The 25567-nt window shown below is 35.2% G+C and overlaps 1 protein-coding gene and 1 long non-coding RNA gene across 13 annotated transcripts in view; one reads left to right on the top strand and one right to left on the bottom strand.

The window, feature by feature from the left end:
- Nucleotides 1–15320, top strand: part of MGAT4C (MGAT4 family member C) — a 391395-nt gene extending 376075 nt beyond the window's left edge. For all 11 annotated transcript variants that reach the window (XM_084507476.1, XM_084507474.1, XM_084507475.1 and 8 more), the window contains 3 exons: nucleotides 7318–7473; nucleotides 11951–12098; nucleotides 13556–15320. In XM_084507476.1, coding sequence (XP_084363602.1) covers nucleotides 7345–7473; nucleotides 11951–12098; nucleotides 13556–14712 — 1434 coding nt within the window. In that variant the 5' untranslated portion in view covers nucleotides 7318–7344 and the 3' untranslated portion in view covers nucleotides 14713–15320. The remainder of the gene's footprint in view (nucleotides 1–7317; nucleotides 7474–11950; nucleotides 12099–13555) is intronic.
- Nucleotides 7355–24748, bottom strand: LOC311430763. Of its 2 annotated transcripts, XR_014689021.1 has the most exons (5): nucleotides 24542–24748; nucleotides 23973–24078; nucleotides 22248–22373; nucleotides 18012–18140; nucleotides 7355–7498 (listed from the first exon to the last, which is right to left on the bottom strand). It is a non-coding gene; the product is annotated as an uncharacterized lncRNA (long non-coding RNA). The 2 variants fall into 2 exon arrangements; XR_014689022.1 differs by lacking the exon at nucleotides 7355–7498 and having other exon boundaries at nucleotides 17905–18140.
- Between the last annotated feature and the right edge of the window lie 819 nt (nucleotides 24749–25567).

Here is a 25567-nt window from a genome sequence, read left to right as displayed (position 1 = left end):
AGTATGTCTCACTAATATATTCAGTTTAGTGCCTAACAGATTCAAGAAATTTGGTTTGCCTCACTGTATGCATTGTATGTGATATTCCCTGTACTCACACACTGTACAAATGTTATTTGTGGTAGTTGTCTATAAAAGTTTCAGTTTGCCATTGAGTCTATCAGAGCTTGTATCCATGTCTTCCTTTTCTTTGTTGATGTGTCAATGGACACAAACTATTAAATACTTATTTGACTCAATTTTTACTTTTATCTTTCTGTACATTTTTTCATCTGAATATAGTCCAATGCTATTTTCAATTCTCAGGCATTTCTACCTTCATTTCTGATGCATCCTAAACCTCCACTCCTGAATCTCCAACTGTTTCTAAGGTTACTCTCTCTAGATATTAGTGTGTTCTCTTCATGCCCATCTTCTTCTTTTTTTTCCCTTTGCTTCATCTCCCAGAGCAGAACTTGAGGGCTCTTTCAGATTTCTTTGATATTTTTATAGCCTTCTAGGCTCTTTCCAGAGAGTTCCATTAACTTGTCATATATATTATTTTTCTAAAACCCATTTTTTACACTACAATATGTTTGATAAAATATATCCAGTGATATACACTGCCACCCACCCAGTGATGGATTAGATATTGCTTTAGCATCTAAGTCAATACATCTTCTTATTTCTTAGTCTTCTCTTCACCTTGATTCAACTTGACTCCTCCGTGCCAGAGGATACACTTTACATTTTGCCCAGAGCACTGCAGCCAAAGTTCTGTAGTTCCATTTTATGTCATTTTAAAGCTGAAGACACTTCATCCTCCAATTTCCATATTGAATTCACACTTTACTTTTTTAATGTATTTTTGTACCTTGCCTTAGCTGAAGCATCTGTTCCCTCCCAAACTCTCAACCTTTATTTCCAAATTGTCAGGTTCTGTGTTTTTCTATAAACTATTCCACTGTTTGAAGTAATTTGTCACTTTTTGTGGCTCAAGGAGCAATATACCTTTCAAATCTGTTTTTGTTGGTGTTGTTGTTGTTTGTTTTTTTGTTTGTTTGTTTGTTTTTAAACCCACGTCATTTGCCTATCCTACCAGTGTCAAAATTTTGGGTAGTCTACCACTCATATACCACTTCTACCTCCTTTTTTTTTTTTTTCTTTTTGCTTTCTGTATCTAGAATACAAGTTTCAGAAGACATGATAAACTCTAAGCCATTTATTTTTGAGCATGTGGAGCTACACAAACAATGGCAAACTATCTGAAAAATATACTTATTGCCAACTTAAAATCCAATATTTAACCTCTGTATTTGTTAGCCTCATTCTGAATTCATTCTGAATTAAACATCCTTTACCTCATACCAGTTTTTACATCTCTGTTGCGAATGACAGCTAACATCCTTCCTGTCAGCCTGAAACATTTTCTACATACTTCCAGGCTTTCACTGTGAAAAGCCTGATGGGAGTCTCTCTGAGCCCAATGGAATAGCCTATCCATTATAATTTTCTCGTTGACTACCAACAGTAGCTCAAATGTATATGGCAACTTATGTTTTTCGTTGTTAGTTTGTTTGTTTTTCATCTTATTTAAGAAGACTGACACATGCAGATTTTCGTAATAGCCATGTACAAAAAAATATTTTTTTGTTTGTTTGTTTTTCCTGTGCTTCCTTTGCTGTTTTTTAAATAGGATTGCATGCAATCCTTGAGGCATCATGTGCAGCTTTCCAAAAAGAAAAGTTGAAAAACAAATTGGACAAGCATTAAGAAGTGCAAGTAAAGCAATTTATTTATGCAACAGTGGAATTATATGTTCTAAGGTTGAGGAGTGAAAAAGCTTCTGAGCATTTTAGTCAAATCAGGGATTGCAATAAATTTCACAAAGGATTTAATAATCCAGTCATGCTTTTTTTGTGTGTTATCTCTGGATTTTGTTTATATACTAAATGTAATAATGGATCTTCTTTACCATATGCCCTAGAATACAGACTCTGCATTCAAAGGCAAAGTTTCATTTCTGATTTGGAAATATAACATAAAAATGATGTCACTTCTGACATCTATCAGTTCCTCAGTAAATAAGCAACTTTTCTTGAGCTGCTGGAGCATCACACTCAGGCAGACTAGAATATAATATAAATATGATCTTGTTGTGGCATCTCTTTACATCTGTAGATACAAGTAGATTCACTGTATTGGTCAGGTAAGTCTAGGTCATTAACCCAGATTATTTAAGGGTAAAAGAACGTCACAGTGATTTTTGATATATATCTGTTAGAAAAGCAAATAGATCAGGAAAACGAACAAAAATCTCTGAAATTGGGACAAAGCACAAATCCTAAGTATTGTCAGAAAACGATGAAAAATTAAAGTGGACTGAATATGAAGTGGCTCATCACATTGAGCTTGCATGTATGTGGTACAGAGAAGTTACTGCAGGGTTGGCAAAATAAAAAATCCTCTGAAGAGGGGGAAAACAGGGAAGAAAATCTTGCTTTGGCACAAATTTTCTTTGAAGAAGCTACGTAGACATATCAAATTAAAACTAAAACTTTTAACAGCTTTATATTTAAATTTAATTTTTTACTTGTTTGTTTCAAGGATTTGTTTATTAAGAATGCTATTACTAGAAAGTCACTAGGGGTTTGCTTTTGGAAAAAAACATTTCATAAAATTCTGTTGAGTGTTGCAAATTCTGCAAAGGAAACATCACATTACTATGAGAAAATCAGGGTTGGTCTTTACTGAGCTTTCACACCTTTACAGGTCCTATAAAGAACACTTTCTTTATGCTGCAAAGGCATGTGATTGCATATTTTAGTTCACTGTGTTTTCATTGCTGTATTATTTTTGAAAGTCAAAAGAATAAAAGTTTCATATTATTATGAAAAACTGTGCAAATATGCACGAGTACAAGCAAATATTAGAGATTTGGGGTCTGAAGAAAATGAAGAAAACTAATCTCATTCAGAAAGGAAAAGAGTTAGAATTCATGCATGTATGTTAATAATTACATTTTAACTGCTTAATGCCAGCTTTATGAAACAAATTACCTTTATAACATTCTAATATCTACTTAATTGTGCATGAACAATGAAAGCATAAAATCTGTGAGCAAAGCTGTGACTTCAGAACTGAATGATAACTTGAGGTATTTTTTTTTTCAATATTAGTCTTAGTTTTGGGTAATTACGAATATTCTGTTCAAACGGTCTTAAAGAACATCAGGGGTCTCACTGTGGAAAGTTCTGAGACTATTTGTCTAAAGATGACTGACATTACCTACACCAAAGGGAAAATTTACCTTTTTATTCTTGCAAAAGTCACTTGTGCAATATTCCACAATGCAATGTTACAAAGTGGAAATAGAATAGCAAGAAGATGAAGTTCTAGGAAAGTGTAAGGAAATCAGTATGTACAAGTCTGCGCACCTTTTTTAGCTAAAGGTTCACATTATAAATATGCCAAATAGTACGTTCAGACTGGTAGAAACAAAGAGGCTTTGGAGCAGGTTGAAGTCGGGAAAGAGTGCGCCCGCACTGCCATCTGGTGTTAGTGATTGCATCCGTGTCTCTTTCATGACCCGCTGACAGGGACTGGTGCATCATCACCGAGGTGTCCTTCTTTCTGGTTCCTTTGGCTGGTATAACCCATAAGTTTTAAGAACAATTAAGCAGCATTGGAACTGTGTTTTTCTTTCAACAGTTTCAAAGATTCTATCTGTAAAACCAGAAAGTTGAAATGACTTCATGTGAAACCAACACAAGAAATGCAATTGTTTTCTTTTAAATGGTGGCCATACTAAACTCTTCTCTTTCTGCATATCAATATTAGTAATAATAGTCCTGTATTCCTCCAGTTTCACCTGAATAATTCCCTCAACTTCTGTTCCTAATCCAACAAAGCAATGATCTAATGAAAACTGCTTGTGCAAAAAGAAAATATATAACCACCAAATATAGTTATAAATACCTTCCTCACACTTAGGGACTTCAGTCAGGTTTCTCAGAGTAAAGTCAAGGGAACTGTGTGTCATGGTTCCGCTTGAGTGGGCAGCCGAGCTCCACCACAGCCGCTCTCTCACTCCCCCTCCTCAAAGAGGAATGGGGAGAAAATATGTGAAAAGGGCTCAAGGGTTGAGATAAGGACAAGAAAATCACACATATTGTAACGGGCAAAACAGACTCAGCATAAGAAGATAATAAGATTTATTGCTCATTACTAACAAACTAGAGAAGTGAGAAACAAAGGAAAGAAACCAAAAGCACCTTCCCCCCCCATCCACCCTCTTCCACCTCCTCCCCCCGAGTGGTGCAGCGGAACGGGAGAATGGGGGCTATGGTCAGTCTACAGCACTTCTTCTCTGCCACTCCTTCTCGGTCGCTCTTGTCCCCTGCGCTGTGGGGTCCCACCCACGGGATGCAGTCCTTGATGAACTGATCCAGCGTGGGCTTCCCACAGGCAGCAGCTCTTCCAGAACTGCTCCAGATATGGGTCCATACCACGGGGTCCATCCCTCAGGAGCAAACTGCTCCAACCTGGCTCCCCTATGGGCAGCAGCTCCTGCCAGGTCACCTGCTCCTGCGTGGGCTCCTCTCCACGGGCTACAGGCCGGCCCGGAATCTGCTCCGGCAGGGGTCTTCCACAGGCGGCAGCCTCTGTCAGTGCAGGGTCACCTGCTCCACCGTGGTCTCCTCCACGGGCTGCAGCGTGGAACCCTGCTCCACCGTGGCACTCCATGGGCTGCAGGGGGACATCCTGCTTCACCATGGTCCTCACCACAGGCCGCAGGGGACTTCTGCTCCAGCGCCTGGAGCACCTCTCCCCCTCCTTCTACACTGACCTTGGCACCTGCAGGCTGTTCCTCACTCCCTTCACTCTCCCAGCTGCTGTGTGGCGCAGTGTTTTTTTCCCTGTCTTAAATAGGCTCTCACAGAGGCACAAAACAACATCGCTTATTGGCTCAGCTCTGGAAAACAATGGGACCCTTCCCAAACATGGGGCAGCTTCTAGATCTTTCTCACAGAAACCACCCCTATGGCCCCCTGCTACCAAAACCTTGCCATGTAAACCCACTACACTGTGTAATACCACTAGCCCAATAAGCAAATATGGCACAGTCATGTGAGTGAAAAGACACTTGCTTATTCCCAAGTATTCCAAAGGAAAATTTCAGTGTGAGCAATTGTAGTGCATCTCTGCTACCCCTGAAGCTGCAAGAGGTTGTAAACACTGCAAGCACTACTTGAATTTTCAGTAGTCAAGCTATCTTACACCATTCTTTGAGAGTTGTCAGTATTTCATCTTTCCAGTGATACTCTGATAAAAAATAAATAAATAAATAAATAAAAATTTAAAAGAGCGCATTGTTTTGGAAAGTTGTCTTTTTACTGGGAGAAATATATACATATACATATACATATACATATACATATACATATACATATACATATACATATACATATACATATACATATACATATACATATACATATACATATACATATACATATACATATGGGTTTGTGTGTATATATATATGTTTCATGGTCTGGTCTAAAACAGGGGCAATCTTTCCACATTTCCACAACTGTTATCATGTCCTCTAACAGTCTGCTGAATCCACAGACTCCCACTAACCACTGTTCTGTCACTGGAGAGGAAAGAAAAGTCTGGAGGTTCATGACCCTGATAATAGCTCCTTCCTGATATTCATTTTCATTAGACATTAAGGAAGAGTAAAGGGTCACTGTAACCTAAAAAAGTAGAAACATTAGACTTAATCAGCTTAAGTATATTCAGACTGCTTCATACTTTTCCTTCATCAAAAAAAAAAAAAAAAAAAAAAAAATAGGCACAGATCTGACCAATTAATTAAATATATATTGTTTTTGTTTTTGTTTTTGTTTTTCATTGTGCAACATATAGGTGTTCTTATTCTCAGCACGGTGATTTTAAAAGAAGGCTTTATACAACCAGTGTCCATTCACTGCAGTTTGTCTATATGCACAAAACCTAGTAGTCACATTTTTACATTACTCGTTCTTGATGTATTTACCTTTCTGTTCTCTGGAGTCTAGTGGACTTATATTTTGTACTTTTAGATATATTTAATTAGTTTGGCAAAGCAAATAGAGATTGAATTTTGCATTTGGAAGGTTTTTTGTTATTGGTGCAAAATTTCTCAACATGACATGACAAATCATAGTCGGGTATATTTTCTGTCAGGTTAGTTATTCAGTGCTTTAGAAAATGAAAGTATTTAAATATAGGGTTTAAACACCACATATGCAATGCTATTCACATAATTTGTAGACCTTTATGCTCTCTTTGTATATGACTTAAATATATTAAATATGATAAAAAATTAGACCTTGGTATGGACAATAGGCATTGTACTTTTACACTGAAAAACAGTGAAGACATAATTGATGAGTATGCAGACCAGTCTGGAGTCCAATTTTTTCCTCAGTTTGTGGTCAGACCTTTATCAAACACATGTAGTTCAAGGACATGTAGTCAAATGCATTAACACAGGTTGATGTTTGTGTTTTGTTAGCCAAAAATGGCATTTATCTTGTTTAAGTAATAAAATGACTGAAATAAATCTGTAACATTGATTATATATATATGACTGAAATAAATCATGTAACATATGATTAAACAGTGCTGTTTCTTGATCTTGAACTGAACTAATGAGCTTTCTGCTCGTCTGTGCCACTTTTCTTTGTCAAATTCATCTAAATGGCCACAAGGGTGTTCCAATGCTTAGATGTGTCCAGACTAAGCTAGACATCTTTCTCTTACATTCAGCAGAGAAAATGACAGCTTCAGAGAGCCTTTTCATACTGGTACAGATGTCTGAAGTTGAGGGATTTTGCACAGTCCTGGTACTGTTTCCACACTGCAGAAAAGATATCTCATTTATACCTGGTAGTTCTCATATTCAGACCTTTCCCATTTGGCAAGGGAATTGCGTCATATTATAACTTCCTCCTGGCCTGTTGGCCCGAGCTGTCTTTGAAAGGAAGGACAGATACACAGGGAAAAAATGTACAAATCATTTCTCTTGCCAGCATAAAATGGGTAGAATGAAATGTGATATTTTTCTTTATTAACAAAAACAAACAAACAAAAAGTTATGTTATAGGTTGGGTTATATATTAAGCTTGAATCTTGAAGATGGCCATGACTACATGAAATTAATTCCACTTTAAAGAGAATATTCTGATATTTTGTGCATGTTTTAAGAGCTTCAATATATATTATTTTTTTATTATACCTAAAATGTAGATGAAATAGTTCTTGTAACACTGTGGTTTTCTTTCATAGGTGACACTACTATATACTTTTCTTCACATGAGGCACAACTTGAAATATTTTGATAAAATGAGATGCTTGCGGAAACGATCAGCAGTGTCATTCTTAGGAGTCCTTGTTATTTGCTTGCTGTTCATGAACTTGTACATTGAAGACGGTTATGTTTTGGTAAGTTTCTGAGATGGAAGAAAGCCTGGAACAAATGGAACAAAACACATCCCTGGTGGGTCAGTAAAGTTCATAATTCCTGCAGTTTCCCACAGTTAGCGTACCATTATCAGTAAAGTATTGTCAACATATTTCCTGATGAACTCAACTTCATACTGCACTTAAGCAATGTCAGTAAGACCTGAACAGGCCTTTTTACAGAAGTAAAATATACTGCTGTTTTTGTAAGTATGGGAGATAATGACCGCAGAAGACATTCTCTATTACGTATCTTCAGCTGAGACAGAATATAGCTTGTATTTCCCATACTTATTAATTTCCATCAGTTTTACTGTAGAAATTCCACACTTTGAATACTTACTTAAGCTAGGAGCTCCTTTTTCAGTTCATACTGCAAATCTCACCTGTCAATACTACATTAAACATGTTTATAGGAATATAATTATAGAAGAGAATTCCACATTACTTTAAGGTCCTAGTAAAAACAATTTATTTGTAGTGCTTTTATTCTGTGTTTTTCTCACATTCTGTTTCTCAGCTTTGAGTCAGCCAGGTTCAGCGATACAATGTGAACAATTAGATATAAATGACAACTTGTGTAGGTTTACGATAGTAACAAAGATTTATCAAAAGATCTGAGGAATTTTAAAAAGTAGGCTACTGACAATGTAACATAACCCCGCAATTTATATGTATCCTATGGATGTCTCACTGATGAATGCCAAGTAAACTCTGATTATGGTTTGAATGTTCAGTTGGATTTGGCCCAGTTGGATTTGGCCCAGTAAAATGATATTGCAACTTATTAACTGGAGCTTGCAAATAATAAAATGACTAAATTAAATATTTAACATTGTGATATTGTTAGACAGTCATCTTTCTTGATCTTGAATTGAACTACTGAGTATCTTTCTGATCTTGTGGGCCATACTTCTTTGTCTGATTCATCTAATTGGGGTGGTATGAGCTTTCTAATATTCTGGAAGGTGAAATACATTCTCACTTGGGTTTGAAAAGCAATGTCATAATATCAAAAATGTGTAATATGTAAATAATAAAATACTTGAATTTATCAGAACTATATATATATCTTGCTAGTGATTTTAATTAAAAACATTTTACTCGTAAGTTTACTTATTGCAATGTTGTTAATATTGCAAATATGATTAAGGCTATGCTAGTACTTTTTGAGCTGTTGAAAAGATAACCCATGCTTTCAGCATGTTTCTATATTACAGATATATTGTTTTCTCTAAAAGTACTTGCACTAAGGTTTTTCATTGTTTTATTTATTCATAATTCTCTGGTTGTGATCAAATTTGACCTGGCTTATCACGTTTTTCCCCCAGCAGTATTTTCCCTGATGTTTCTTCTTCTCTCTTTAATCCTTTCCAAGTCCCCCAGATGTTTCTGAAAGTGTTTTTATTATCACCACCAATGGAGTTCCTCTTGGTTTGTTTTTGAATCCTTTTCCTAGCCTATTTGCCAGCTCCTCAGGTGGCTCCATGTCTTATTCTTAATTTGCTCTTTTCCCACCATTTTTAGAAATTTGTTCTTTCATTGCTTTTTTTTTTTTTTTTTTTTTTTTTTTTTTTTTTTTTTTTCCCATTTCATCACTGTTCTGGCATGCTTGCATTCATGTAGCTCTCAGCCAAGTCTCTTGACAGTTTTCCCAGATCTCGTGATACATTTATGGTCCATCAAGCATTTTTTAAATGTGTTGGGTTCTTGATATTTTAGCTTATTTATTTAATTTTATTTTCAACTCTTATGACAACGTCTGATAGGTCTGTTAACTTGTCTGGTGTGCCTTCTCTGCTGAGGTAAAAAACATAAGTAGTTAATGTGTCAGTGGTAAGGAGAGACACACCTGGGAATAGCTTTCAAAGAGAGCAGGCTAACCAGTCCCCATCAAGATATTAGAAAGTCCTCAGATCCCTGAAGACCTTCTGGCTTTCTAACTATAGCTGGTTTTCTGATGGGATATCTGCTGAAGATAACTGAGAGCACAGGTGTAATGGAAACTGGTGTAAAGGTCCCGTTGGTCTTCCCAGTCTTACACAGAAGGCCATGCAAGGATATGTGGGGCTGGTACCTCTTTCTCTAGATGCAAGATGTAATGGGTGGACTTTCAGGAAGTTACAGTGAGAAAGTGGGATGCATTGTTGCAAATCTTAGGACGGGAGAGTAGAACCTTCCCTTTTCAGTTTAATATTCTCACTTGTCTGAAGAATCTCTACAGGATTACCTGAGAGTCCCTGCAGATCATTTGCTGTGGAAGTGATTATTATTATTATTATTATTGTTGTTGTTGTTGTTGTTGTTGTTGTTGTTGTTGTTGTTGTTATTTGCACTATGAAAACAATAGTTGTACTGTAGATGACATAGTACTGTTAGTGGAACAGATTATGTGTATGAACAATAGAGCACTTTGGAGCACCCTGACATCCACAGGAATTGCCCAAGATCCTGCAAACACCACAAGATGTATTAAAGGTTAATTAAGAGAGGAAAACCAGAATCATCACAGAAACAAAGAAGACAGCTAAGGAGAGATGATCAGAGTTTTCATCTTCACTAACTTCTGCACAGTAGTCAGAGGGAGAAGAACCAGTTTTTATATTTATGGAAAAATCCATGTTTCTGTTTTGCTTTCCATTCAAATAATGAATGAAAACAACAACAACAGTATTACACACAACAGGCATTTTTTCAAAAAGAAAAAAAACAGTTTTGGTCAGTTTAAATATTTTGCTTGTTACAATCAAAACATAAGTACCTTAGTATTCCATTCTGGAACCAATGACACATGATATTTTGACCTTAAGGACTGTTTAAAAAATAATAAGCTTTTGAGCTAGCACAATTGTTTTGTGTGTGTGTCTGTGTGTCTGTGTGTGTGTGTTTTAATTTGATGAGCTCTCATGAAAATCTTATGAAGTCTTAGTTTCAGTCCAATGACTTACATTTTAATCTGGATTTGGTCAACATAAACCTTCCCCTCATAATTTATGAGCAAATGCAAAGTTGCATAGCAGCACTAGAATGAAATTACCAGAGAGACATTGCAGATCAAGAGTGTAACAGTGCAGGTAGATACCTCTGGATATCAGCCAAAGATCTTTACTGAGCTCAGAAGTGGATTATTTACTACTTCTATAAAAGAATAATAATGAACTTAAAGTGAACCTAGTATCGGTTTACAGAAATCTTTCTTTGTGCCATAAAATCCATCTTGACACATTTTGAATATCATCAAATATGAATGCTGATTATTGCTTCTGTGGTTGCTCTTGTTACCAACAGAAGTATTTCTGCACATTGTTCTCAGTTAATGACAGATCAGGAAGATTTTTAGTGTATTAACATACTGTAGGAGAAGACTCATTTCTTCACTGGTCTGTCATCAGACTAGAATCAAACAATGTAAGCAGCAGATAAGTATTCCTACCTTTAAATTCCATCTCATGACACTGCAGCCTGTTAGATATGTTATCTTTTCTTAAGGACTAAGGACTGAGGGAAAGATTTTCACTGAGACCTAACTTATCTTATTGATGAGGCAATGCTGATGAAGCCTTCATCAGGCTTCCCTTCTGCAACTTCAGTTAGGCTCAGAGAGACTCCTAAAAAAAAAAAAAAAAAAAAAAAAAAATAGAAGGTAGAGAGAGGGGGTGAGAAATTTGCATGTTTTTTTTTGTTGTTGTTTTGTTTTTTTTAAACCATGCTCACTGGATCCAACAAAAACTGTCTGTTGATCACATGCATTTCTGCTTATCACATCTGAGTTGGAGCTACTCAAAAAAGTGACAAAATGACCTGATTGTTCTGTTTTTGTTTTTGTTTTGTTGTTGTTGTTGTTGTTGTTGTTGTTTTCAATCATTGAAAACATTTAAAAAAAAAAATCTCCACTTCAGCATCAAAAAAATTATCTCATCTGAGGCTGACTGATATTCTCTTATCCCTGTCTCAAATACCCCATCATATTTTTTTCAATAATCTGCTGTCCTCAGTGATTCCAGAGAAAGGAAGGAAGGAAGGAAGGAAGGAAGGAAGGAAGGAAGGAAGGAAGGAAGGAAGGAAGGAAGGAAGGAAGGAAGGAAGGAAGGAAGGAAGGAAGGAAGGAAGGAAGGAAGGAAGGAAGGAAGGAAGGAAGGAAGGAAGGAAGGAAGGAAGGAAGGATTTACATAGTTTTTGTCCAAATATTTTTTCTTCTTTTCCTTTTAGGAAAAGGGTTTGAACGGTTATTTCCTGTGACCAAAAATGCATGTTATTCAATAACAGGGTTTAAAAACCAACCAACCAACAAACAAACAAACAAAAAGAGGTGACACCTATATGCTTTTACAAAAGCTGACACTGAAAAATGTTATTCTTGTAAACCTGCCTATCCATGTTGCCTCTCCGGCTGGCATTCACAAATGTGTTTCTCTCTGTCTCTCTTCCTCTCTTATTCTTTTTGTTTTCTCACTAATAGGAAGGGGACAAGCAATTAATCAGAGAAACAGCCACTCATCAGCTCAATCCAGAGCGCTATGTTCACACTTTTAAAGATTTGTCTAATTTCTCAGGATCTATAAACATTTCCTATCGCTACCTAGCTGGCACGCCTTTGCCAAGAAAAAGTAAGTAACTGCAATCTGAATGTTATGAAATGAGGTAATTTAAAAATGGGTGAAATCCATGTAGTTTCTGTGGTATTTCAAGGAAAGAGGGGTTGAGACAAATGTTGAAGATCCCAGAGAGTGTGGTAGGACATTTATCTGTCACTGACAGTTCCTGGACACCAGCTAATTCACTCCTAGCAGTGAATGCCCCACAGTATCTTCACCTTGATTTGACTGATTGATTTTTAAATGATCATTTCACCAGTATAAACAATGCTTAGAATTCCAAGCAGAGAAAGTAAAAGAAAATCATCTGTGATTTGTTGATCTGCATAGAAGGCTGTAAGGTAAAGTTTGTTTGAATTAAATTTGAGAAATTTCAGGTTATGTAGGCAGCTTCTTGGGTTCTGAGGGTTCTGTGCAGTACTTCACTGCACAATGTACTGAATTTTGAGCAGACTTTAGCCTTAAGGGAAACTCTGCATTACTTTATCAGAGCAGTCTTTTACAAACCACATTATTTTAAGAAACTTGAAGCAGGTTCTACTAAATTATGCCATTTCAATTATTAATTCTTAACATATTTTACATCAAACTGGAGATATATTAACAGATATCTGAAAGAACTAATTTGGACTGCTGGGAAAAAAAAAAAAAAAATAAAAATAAAAAATTGTAGTGACTCCAAAGCAGCAGAGATGAAAATTATTCGCTTATAATTAAGATGCAGCTTTCTCCAGAAAAGTGTAACAACATTAAAAATTACTTATAGAAACATAGATATGCAGTAGTAAGTTCTCTTCTACTCTAAAATAATATCTAAATTACATCTTTCAAGAGGGAGTTCCCTATAAATTGCTCAATGAGTTCCGAAAGAGGCTTAGAAGAAGAAATATTAGCAAGAAAAAAATGGTTAAATTCAGTTAAAACCGAAAATGCAGAGAGGAATTATCTATTCAACATTCATAAAACTGTAAAGTTATGCATAAGTGGAACTTGTCTTGTAGAGTGCTTAAAATGCTAAATGTTTGGCAATTAATCTTTAGCTCATGTTTTTGTGCTGTATTTCATAGTGCCTTGTTTTAAAAATATTGTGTGAATAGTAAGTCATAATCTCCTTTCTTTTAACATATTTTATATCCTTAATATTGCCTAAGTGTTTTTTTCCTCTCCCAGGCATATACATGCACTTTGCTTTGGCTTTTGTCCATTTCACACCATTTTTTGCAGTTAACAAGTGAATGAATGTTTGATGCAATAGTCTACATATGTCTATTTGCTTGCAATAAGATTCTTCTTTCACAAAAAAATGAATAAATATCCTTTGTTTCATGCAGTAAGTTTACACAACAAACTCCCAGACTTTATCATTCAAAAGATATACTTGATATAAGCACAGCTCTGGAGGGTAATTTTGTGGCTAGATAGTTTCCATGTCAGATACTCAATTTTTGTCTGAATTTTCTTTTGTACAGGGTATCTTACAATTGGGCTATCCTCTGTGAAAAGGAAAAAAGGAAACTACTTGCTTGAGACCATCAAGTCCATATTTGAGCAGTCAAGTTATGAGGAACTTAAAGAAATTGCAGTGGTAGTGCAGCTTGCAGATTTTGATTCTGCCTGGTGTGAAGGAATGGTCCAGGATATTTCACAGAAATTTGCACATCACATAATTGCAGGTAGACTAATAGTTATTCATGTCCCTGAGGAGTATTATCCAGTTCTGGATGGACTCAAGAGAAATTACAATGACCCAGAAGACCGTGTGAAGTTTCGATCCAAACAAAATGTTGATTACGCTTTCCTGCTAAACTTTTGTGCTAACTTGTCTGATTATTATGTGATGCTAGAAGATGATGTTCGCTGCTCAAAGAACTTTTTGACCACTGTTAAGAAAGTAATTACTTCACGAGAAGGATCCTACTGGGTGACTTTGGAATTCTCCAAACTGGGGTATATTGGAAAACTTTACCATTCCCATGACCTTCCACGCCTGGCCCATTTTTTGTTAATGTTTTACCAAGAAATGCCTTGTGATTGGCTGCTGATCCACTTTCGTGGTCTGTTAGCTCAAAAGGAAGTGATACGTTTTAAACCATCACTGTTCCAGCACATGGGATACTACTCATCTTACAAAGGAGCTGAAAACAAGCTGAAAGATGATGATTTTGAAGAGGAATCATTTGATATCCCTGACAACCCACCTGCAAACTTGCACACCAACATGAATGTATTTGAAAACTATGAGGCAAGTAAGGCTTACAGCAGCATTGATGAGTACTTCTGGGGCAAAGCTCCTTCTACTGGGGACTTCTACGGGATTGTATTTGAAAAGCCCATTAAAATCACTAAGATTAAAGTTGTCACTGGAACTGAAGATCGGCAAAATGACATTTTGCATCATGGGGCCCTGGAAGTAGGAGAAAAGATTATAGGGAGTAAAAAAGGGAGGCAATGCACTACTTACTTGAGACTAGGGGAATTCAAAAATGGGAATTTTGAAATGACAGATGTAGAGCACAAAGTTCTGTTCAGTATTAACTGCATGAGAATACTTGTTACCAAAAGTCAAAAAGAGTGGCTAATCATTAGAAGCATTAGCATTTGGACTTCTCAAACATCAAATCAATAAAAAGAAGCCACCTGAGAAGGTACAGAGTGAATGCAATCAGCTGGGTCCCAAATGGTATCATTTCCCAGAAACACTGACTTATTTCCATCTCTTTACTAGAGAAACAGTAAATCTGGGGAAATAATAAAGCAAGCAAGGAAATTTATTTTTTACTAGTTTGGCCAGGCAATATGCAAACACTTCTTTGTTGAAAGTTTTGAATTTTGTAGGAAACACAAAGATCTGAAACCTCTCTTGAGATCTTGAACATCTTTTTATTATAATTTCTTTTTTAGAGAGACATGCTGGACTAAACAGAACAAAACAAAACATTCTATAATTACCATAATTTTTAATGCTATGACTGATATGTTGTGAAAATAAATTGGATTCCACCTTATGCACATATAAATTTAAAAAGTTATGGTAGTATGCATTTGTACAATAGTTGGTGACATGTTTCTTTTAAAGGCACTTGTTACACGGAAATCTGTCCTGATATTGGCAGTTTCATTCTGAGCACTGGAAGAAAATAGTGTGTCTAATCATTGCAATTTCTTTTCAAAAAGGAATGTATGTAGAATTATAAATTTGACATGACAACTATGTGAAAAAAATAGATAATTGCATTTATTATCTCCATAAATAAACATTATTATTTTTTTTTCTGGGTCCTTTCACTAAGAGAAGTATTTCTTGGCTTCTATATTATTTAGGGAACCAATTTAATTTAATTTAAATAAATTGTTGCATAGTAAGCAAGCATTCTGCTCGTATACAGATGTCACTATCAAATCCAGGCACCTCAGGGGCAACTGTGTTATCACTATCAAATCCAGGCACCTCACAAGCAACCCTGTTGTCTTAGGCAACTTAACATATCTCAGTTTCAACATTTATGTTCTTTCAATGGATGAAGAATGGATGAGAAATATGCACATAGCTACATACTGGAGCATGCTTCCTGAGAATTGTTATACCTTATATAATTACATTTGTTCACTTTTGGGCCCCTCACTACAAGAAAGACAGTGAGGCCCTGAGCTGCACCCAGAGGAGGGCTACAAAGCTGGTGAAGAGTCTGGAGCACAAGTCTTATGAGGAATTGGGGTTGTTTAGTTCGGAGAAGCCTCAGAGGAGATTTTATTGCTCGCTACAACTACCTGAAAGGAAGTTGTGGGGAGCTGGGGGTTGCCTCTTCTCACAGAATACAATTCTTAGAAAGAGTAGTTAGGCATTGAAACAGGTTGCCCAAGAAGGTGGTGGAGTTGCCATCCCTGGGAGTGTTTAAGGAAAGGCTGGACGTGGTGCTTAGGGACATGGTTTAGTGGGTGATATTGGTGGGAGGGTGATGGTTGGACCAGATGATCTTGGAGGTCTTTTCCAACCTTAATGATTCTATGATTCTATTCTATGATTCCATGATTCTATGCCTAGTCTATACATGATAGAAATGTAAAGTGTACCAAGTTAAGTAACTGGAGGCAAACGTAACACTAGTTTTTTCTAGCTGATGTCTAAAGAATAGAGCAGATACAAAATGAGGAATCTTAAGGAACAATTAATGTGTTTCTAATTTGATTTTTTTTATTATTTAAAAAAAATTTTTTTTTTGGTCCCTAAAGATTTCTAATCCTGATCATGCAGCCTTCCTTCCACAGCCTCTGTTTTTTCCCTGTGTTTTGCCTGGCTTGGGCCAATAAGCAGAAAAATTCCCTCAATTGTAATGACTTCAGTGTCAGCTTTGGGCTTTTAATGTATCACACAGGGAGGTTCTATATCTATATAATTTATATTACACACATTAACATAATTTATATATGTTTTTTTCTTTCCCTCTAAGAAATTTTCCAGACTTTCTCAGTAGACACTAAGTCCATAGCTGTATCAAATGTGACAGAGATGAAAAACCTAATTTTATTTTTTTATTATAATAATAAAAATATAATTATATTATATATTATCAACCTAATGAATACCATGGTTATCGTCTAATTACATGTATGGATTTTAGATAAACCTGGAAGGCAAGGAATAACTTTCAAGAATGCCTGCATTGACCTTGAGTAACCTACTACTGTACTCAGTACATCCAGAACTGACAAAGCTATTTCAGAAGGGTAAATTATTCAAAAATCTACAGAAAATGTCATTAAGATTGCTTTTTTTCATTAATAAATACTACTAATTTCAGATCCAGGTTTGTAAAAACCCCATACGAAGATGCAAGGTACATTTTAAAATAAATTTTCCAGTAAATGCTTTCACATAATTCAAAAAAGCATCCTCTTCTCAAAGAAGAGTTTTTGTTCATTGATATATGCTTAATTCTCTATTGTTCTCATATATCTTTGGTAATATACTGTAAGAGCAGCATACATGTTCAGTCTGAAAAAGAAAATATTGCTTTTTTTTTTTTTAATGAAAAATATGTTCTAATCTTAAACGGTTATAGAGACCTAAGAAGGACTTATTTTTTAACAGTGATCTCCCATGATTATCAGCTACTTAGTCGATAATACCTAGTGACTACTAGTCAACATTATTTTTTAAAATGAACTGTCACTCTATTTTTCCTTTGCTTGATCATCAACTATTACTGCCAAAGCAAACATGACTATGTTAACAAAGAGAATTACCTTCATTTTTATTCAGAATTCAGTATTTCCAACTTAACCTTCCAAATTAGAATGGAAAATGTACTCAGTCCAAGGCTTTAAAATGTTCTTGCTAGCAAAACCACACAGAATGTGAATGGCTTGTCCAAATTAAATGTTCTTAACATTAAATACTTTAAATGGTATTTTTGAACTGTAAATCAAAATAATCAGTTCAGTTATCAAAATAAAAAGTTCAGTTGTGTAAAAAACATTTTTCACTAATGAAATACGTGATTTTTTGTTGTTTTTATTTTGTTTGTTTTGTTGTTGTTGTTTTATTGTGCTTATATTGATCTAGCTAATTTTCATTTAAGTTCTACATTACAGTTCCTCAAAAATGCAGTTTCAGATTGGGGTCTAGACACCAATGTTTGGTGCCTGGCCTTGCTGTCACAGCTGTGAGCTATTGGATGCACAAGCTGAACCCCTGTTCAGAAATGCTGATCCCACTAGCTTGTGCTAAATTTGCCAATTCATGGGATTTAGGAGACTGCACTCTTCTGATCTATAGCTTCTACAGAGTCTAGGAAGTCACAGTAACTACCACCATTCCTTTTAGAGCTGAACACAATTTTATTCCTTTTTAAAACACTAGTAGTGAGTTTTATTTCCTGTATCATAGAAATGGTAATGAGAGCTCATCTGTCTTTTGGCTCTTACCAGTATAAGATGGTCAAACCCACAAATGCCAAGAATATACTATCAAAGGAAACTTCCCTTAGGTGTTGATAGTGGTATGTGCTGGGAAGGAGAGGCATGCACTATCTTTCCTGTTGAATTTGAGTTGATCTAGGGAAAAAAAAAAAATAAATAAAATAAAAATTAAAGACTCATTTTATCTAGGAAAGGCAAGAACTCTATTTGATCATTTACATGAATATGTCGGTTCCACCTGCTCCTCCAAGGAACGCATATATTATCCATCTCATTCACATGAAAATGGTTGCAATTGTTTTCAAAAAATAAATAGAAAAAGCCATAAAATTTAATTAAATTAAATTTGTTTTCAGAAAGATTTTTAAAAGTTATAATTATCTTTTTCTTCACGTTAAAAAATGTGTATATGTTCACTGATACTTCCCAAAGTTTGGATTTTCTTTATAATAACACTGATGAAGCAGAAGATTATCACTGACAAATGTCTGTTTGTTGGTGTATACAGTGGGTTCTGTTAGTGTTCTTGTGTTCATTTTTTGACAAAGCGTCAGTATTTTCATACTGAACTGCCAACACAGATACTGTGGTCTGCACACGGATTGGTTTATTCTTCACTACTATTCTTCACTACTTTATGCATGTATTGTTCCTATTACCACTGTTTGGGACTCCTCATTGTATAATTCCCCTGGGACTTAACGTCTTTTCTTAACTAAATTACAGTTTGTCTTCTATCTTTCTTCATATAATGTGATCCCTATGATGCAGGGAATCCGTAGGAAGTAAACTACTACTCCCTATGAAGTAAAGGAAGAACTGAGCCCCTAGTTTATTGCAGAATAAACAAACCCCAAACACAGAAGTTGTCAGGCAACGCAGTTTTAGTGTACTTGCTATATTTATTACATTAAGGACAATTTACTAAGGTGCTATATGAATGTATTACTTGTAGATCATTGTTTCAACATGATGCTCTGTTTTACTCTCTGCTTACTATTCTCTATTGTTAGAAAATAGTGCTTTTGATTTTTAAAGGAAAATCAGGATCCTGTTCAATATTGAATTATTAAAAGTGGAATAAAGAGAAAAATAAAACAATTTAGAAAATATTTAATCTTGGAAAAGGGTAAAAAAAAAAAATAGACAAGCATCATCTAAACTGCAAATGCAACCAGTTTTCATTGTGAAGCACTTCAGAGATCCTGATGAAAACAATATTTTTTTGCTACTCTCATGTTAAATTTACTTTTGGGCTACATTTCAATAAGTGTTAAATTATCAGTAGTAATACAGAAAATGCATTATGAGCTCAAGGAGTGTCATATCCTCAAATGGTATAGCAAAATGTTTTGCAAAAAAAAAAAAAATCATGTGGAAAATAGAGTTGGATTATAATGAAAACACATTAAGAGCTTTTGTTCTCATATCCTATATATTAAGACAAATGAATTGAAGTGTCTCCACCATTCCACCAGCTTTTCAGATCAAGTAAAACTAGGAACTTAGTCTTGTCCTTCAAATCCTCAGCCTTTGGGGAAGAAAACTGTAATATTTCTGCTCTTTTTAGCTCAAACAGGATTGACCTATAAAAGTCCGAAAGTATAGATTTTGTAATTTATTATTTTTTTCATAGAAGCTAATATATGTATTTTTTCCCCATATTTTTTAGGCATCCTGGAGGGATGAAACCAAAATAGTCTACAAACAGATATATTTGGTTATCTCTGCATTGTATTTACCAAGTTCTTGCCTGTTTTACTAATTTTGACAAAGGAAATTCATCCTGTGTTACTGAGGGTTTAATTAGTTCTTACTGCAAGTAGCATGGTCAGGCTGCTAGAATAAGGTTAGATTGCTGCTCCTGTTATAAATGAAGAGAAAGAACATATCCAGAGTCATGTAAGCATACAATAGATATGTTTATTTCTATATTGGGAGGCTATGCAAGTTGTTTAGCCCGAATGTTCAATTCCTAGGTAATTAAAGATATAGGAGATCTGCTCTTTTTGCGTTATTAAATATAATACATGTAAACATAGGTAAAAACATGTGATACATATAAACTATGAAACAAAGTTAATTTCCAATCAGCATCACCACTCTTATAGTTACTCTTCACAGTATTTCAGCATGTTCCCCACAAGTGCAATTTCAATGAAAATAATTTGTTCAGCTTTGAAATAAGAAAGATGAATCTCCCACTTCAATCTTAAGCAATATTTATTACATTTTAGTTTAAAGATGAATTAACTACAGAGTAAGATTAATTACAGTAACATTTCCATAAATGCCAGCTTGGTATTAAGTTGGCATAAAATGGAATTGACATCTAGGCAGCTACAAGGCTATTTTTTTAGCTATATTTCTAAATGTTTTTCAACTGCCATACCACCTACTGCATATTCTCAAATAAAATTTCACTTTGCCCTGGCAGCCAGTAAAAAGGCTCTTAAAAAGGCCTGTTGAACTCAAAAGTACTTTAAGTAGGGTTACATTATTAATTAAACCTTTTGCCAGCTTTATGCTGGGCTTATGTGAGAGGTTCACATTTAATGAGTAAAGCTGAACATCAAAAGCTGATGCTTATTTCCTCTGTTCAGATAGTTAAATAGCTGCCTTCCCTCCTTCTTGCTATTTACTCATTAACACTGGGTTTGCTGTTGCCAGTTCAGGGAAACCTGACTGGCAGCCATGGAGATCTCAGGCTGTGAATTCTCAATCTCAAAGATACTGTGTTTGTACTGCATGAAATATTCCAGTTTATGAACAGACTCACAACATTTTTTTTATGTTTAATTTTTTTAAAAAACAGCACAAGCACAGTGTTCAGTTTCATGATCTCTTTCCCTTGGCATAATCAGAGTGGATTTTCTTCCTAGGTAACTGCATTGAGTTATGGCTATGGCTTTAAAAAAGGTATTAAAAAAAAAAAAAAAAGTGTGCAAAAGACCTATTTTTAATTTTTAAAACTGTTTTCAAAGCTCTCTTTGTGATCAGGCTTCATCTATCTTTAGCAATTTGAGTAGAAAGGGATGATAGTACTGTGATGGCAAGAAAAGGTTAAATAAATACTATGTGTATTTAACAATGGGAAGAAGGCATGTGTTGCTCAGCAACAGGGTCAGTCAGGTATATTTCTGCTGTATGAGTGCACTTTAACTTATTATTTAAAGTCAGTTGTTTGTCAGAGTATCATCATTGTATTAACCCTTTTACAACAAAAAAGAAGACTGTTATAGCCCCTAGAACTCTGTTCTTTTTTTTTTTTTTCTTTTTTTTTCTTTCTTTTTTCTGTCTCAATAAAAAAAAAAAAATGAAAGACTCAGCTTTAAAAGCATTGCCTTGGGCATGCAGAACACAAAAAGGATAATATTGGACGTCTGTTCAGCCTGCTGTACAGTAGCACTGGAACATTTATGTCTACCAGAGTAGGGATTCAAGCGTGACCAGGAACAGTTGTTGTGTTTTCTATGGTAACTGGAAAATTTTTGATAAAATAAAAATTCAAGATATAAAAAGACCCTTTGGCTTAACACCCTTCTCTTTAAGCAGCCTATGATTCACTTTTCTTTTAACTACGGATACCCCATTTTCTTTGGGTTGACTTGGGACAAAAATACATATAGCCCCAGAGGAAAAAGCATATTTTAAAGGAAATTTGACAGTAGGTTATTGTATACTTTGCTTTCTCAAATGTGTGTGCATTTTGTTCTGATAGCCTGGATTTAAAGTTCCAGCTCAAATTGAAGTCTAGAGCTGCAATTTAAAATATTCTAGCTTTCTTTCTTGTACGTGTACAGAGAGCTTTAGGTTCTTACAACAATATGTGGTGCTGCTAAGTCACTTGCTTTATGCTACTGCCAGTTGTGAGATTCTAGGTCATCTGCACCTTTAGAGGCTATTCTAATTTCATGTTACACTTTCACTAAAACATACAGGAAATCCCTTCCCCTCTCTTTAATTTCAGTACTGAATAAATTAACATCATGGTGGGTAAATATTGTCAAACCTCTTTCACTTTCATTGAGGAAACTAGGCCAGTAGCTGTAATTTATTTCCCAGAATTATTTCATTTGCTTGGTCGCTACTCACTAGATTTAAATGCCACCTCTGCTGAGAATGCAATACACATAATATAATACAACACCCTTTTAAAGGAAGAGTGTTAGTTCTTTTTTGACTAAAAGCTTTAATGATGCACTCTTTGATTCTGTCAAAATTATATGCATAAATTTTTACCTTCATGAAAATCCAGTAAAGCAAACTGGTTTTGTTAATCACTCCTGAAAATGTTTCCTGGCAGTGGTCTGGTTATACAGTTGCAAACTGAGCCAGGATTCTCTCCTTCACATAGATGAATAATGTCTTTCAAGGAAGGAAGGAAAAACAAACAAACAAACAAACAAACAAACAAAAAACACATCTCTCTAGTGGTTGTCTCCTACATTTCAAAGATACAATTTCTTCCGTATGTTCTCTCCCTTCTCCCCCTAAAAACTGCATATTAAAATGTGGTCTCTTTCTTCCTGATACCTCAACTCATTCCCATCTGCACACTTTTATTTTCTTTTGTAAATATGTAGTTTTACTTTAACCAGAAATTCTTAATTTTGGGGAATAGTCAACATGGCCAGATATTTTTTTAAATATATATATATTTTTTTAGCATTCAAAATGAGACAAGCAATATATTCCTCCAAATGAGATAAAATGATAATGCTTGAGACTGTTTAACTGTTAAACACACACACACACTCACACACACAAAAATAAATAAAATAAAGGACAGGTAAAGCTTTTTAGGTTAATGTGTGTGTGTGTCTGTGTCTGAGTCTGTGTGTGTGTGTGTATATGTGTTAATTAAAAAACTGCAAGAAACCTACATCTACAGCTACTTTATGCATCAAAGACTTTAAGCTCTCTAGCTAAGGTGAGAAACTATTTTTTTGATCAAAGCAGTGTGTCAAAAGCAATTTGGAAATTGACTTTTCTACAGTGAATCACTCTTTCTTCTAAGCCAATTCCATAGAATTTAATCTCTTAGGCAATATCTCTTGCCAAGCTGTTGCACATATTTTGTAAACAGATGTTACTTTTCTTGAGTATTGATTATAATTAATATATATACCTTGACCATAACCTATTATTAAACTATTTTTTGTCTTCTTATATTTGAAAGCTTAATATTTGTTTCTCTTTTAAACTGATGAAAAACAGTTGTTCTTTACAATAGCTTTACAATAAACTCTTTAGTACAATAAATGAGGAAGCACATGTTATTTAACATCAAACTTGATTATATGTAGTCACTGCACCAATATTTAAGAAAAGGTGTTTATGCCTTAACCGTACATTAAAAAAAAAAAAAGTATATATATATATGTATAAGCATCTCTGTTTTAGGATTTTATGAGGGAAAAAAAAAATTAAAAACAAATTACTGAAAAAGTTCCCTTTCCCAAGCTTTCATCTCTTCTGCCAGCAGCAAAGCATCACAATTCTCCAGTTCTGTTTCATAAAACTGAGTTTATTTGTATAATGTATTTAAGTCATCCTCCCTGGTGGCCTTCTAGAAACATGTAGATGTAGAACTTAGTAGCATGGTTTAGTGGTGGACTTTAATACTAGGTTAAAGGTTGGACTAGATGATCTCAGACATCTTTTCCAACCTGAATGATCCTATGATTCTATGTGTTTCCCTTACCTCTACAAAATCAGGTCTGGATGCATTTCCTTCAATAAATTTTTATATTTTTATACTTCCTAAATATAGAACAGTTATCTTTTGCAGTCCTTAAGATGAAAATATTTAATGTTTATTGAACCTATATTGTTAATCTGTCTCATTATTTTAATAATTAGTGGCTGGAAGTTGTTTTTATTTATTTATTTTCATAGAGAGATCTCCTGACAGCAAAGGTGGGACGTTACTTGTATTTCTCCATCATCTATTTTTGTCACTACCTTCTTCAGATCCAGATTTTACCACTCCTCTCACTCACTGCTGGCACATATTCAGAAGGTGAAAACAAATAAAACAAATAAACAAAAAAAGGCACTGGACAGGTTTCTGGAAGAGAAGAGAGTATGAGAAATAGCATTAGAACCTGTCCTAGGTATTTCAAGTTCAGTACAAAGAAAGCTAAAAACCATTTTCTCCCACTGCCCTGCCTTTTCACGGTGACATTTCTTCCATTTCATGTCCCTCTGTGGTTACATAATATAGAGATCACTGCACTTGGTGAATTTTTTTCCATTAATTTTGCAGTATTTTGCTACGCCACTTCTGCTATAAATCATCTGGCATGTCAGCCAGCTTGCTTTCTAGTAGAGCTACTATACACTGCCTAACTGGGATAAGTCTCTAACCCAGCATTGTGCAAATGATGAAGTTAGAGCAGTGTCTTCTCCTGCGGAGACAGGGTACTAGAGCCAAGTGTGCCATTCTACTCCACCAAGAAGACTCCCTGGGCATGCATTAGAGTGGGTCCAGCATGCTAACAGCTATTGAGGCTTAAATCCTGACCACTCACCCACTTTTGTTATAGTCACCTCTCCTCACTTTGCTTGAAGTCACAGCACCAGCCTTGGAGCCAATGGAAGAGGAGAACTCAGCAAAACCACTGCTTGGTGCAGGGCCCTTGTGCAGGTTAATTTTTGTTGGTGTTTCAAGTAAACTGTATCTGGGCCCCAAGGCACCAGAGGTGCTGCCTTCTGCTCCTGCTGCACCAGGCAACAGTGGCTGGCAGACAGCTCACTGCACTATGTCTCCAGCTGGCCTGTAGAGCAGGCTTTTTTTTTTTCTTTTTCTTTTTTTTTTTTTCACGTCCTTCCCTACAGAAAACAATCATTATTATCTGGGGACCTTTTATTTTAGTGCAGCAAGTGTTGGAATAACAAGGTAATAAAGTTATTAGGGTAAGGGAAAAAAAAAATAATTCTAACTGTAAAATTTCCCAAACTAATTTAACAATAGATCAGATTCAATAAAAAATAGTGAGGCATTTCTTTTCTTCAATTTAAACTAGCTTGATTTTATTTTTTCCTCCTCACATTTATTGGTTACAGAGGCACCCAGAAACCGAAAACAACAAGAGCAAACCTTTCCCACCCTTACTTCCCAGTTTGCATAGATTTCATTATTTACCCAGAAGGAAACATCTACCATCTGGTGAGCATACTTCGGTCAGACTCTGTGCTCCCAGTAGTCAGACTGTCTTGGAAAAATTCCTAGCTCTTACTGAAAAAAAATAAAATCTTGGTGCCAGCATAGTTTTTTGGCCTGACACTTATGTGAAGTTACACTGGTACAAATAACTACTTCTAGTACTGGTTGGAAAACAAAAGCTATAGCTATTTTTTTTTTTCTTTCTCTATCTTATTTTCTTCAACTTTATATTATACCTAAATAGAATGTGATGATTAAAATATCCCCAAAACCTGTTAAGGGGAAGAAGATCTATAGCTTAACTCAGTAAGAAACCAGAGACTTTAATATCCTCCTCTCTCATGAAACCAAATGCTAAAACAGATTCCCCAAGGATTTGAAAATCATTCTT

The sequence above is a fragment of the Aythya ferina genome, assembly GCF_964211825.1.
Source record: "Aythya ferina genome assembly, chromosome: 1".
In the NCBI taxonomy this organism is placed as follows: Eukaryota; Metazoa; Chordata; class Aves; order Anseriformes; family Anatidae; genus Aythya; species Aythya ferina.
The sequence above is the reverse complement of the archived record's forward strand: the minus strand, read 5'-3'. Positions and strand labels throughout refer to the sequence as shown.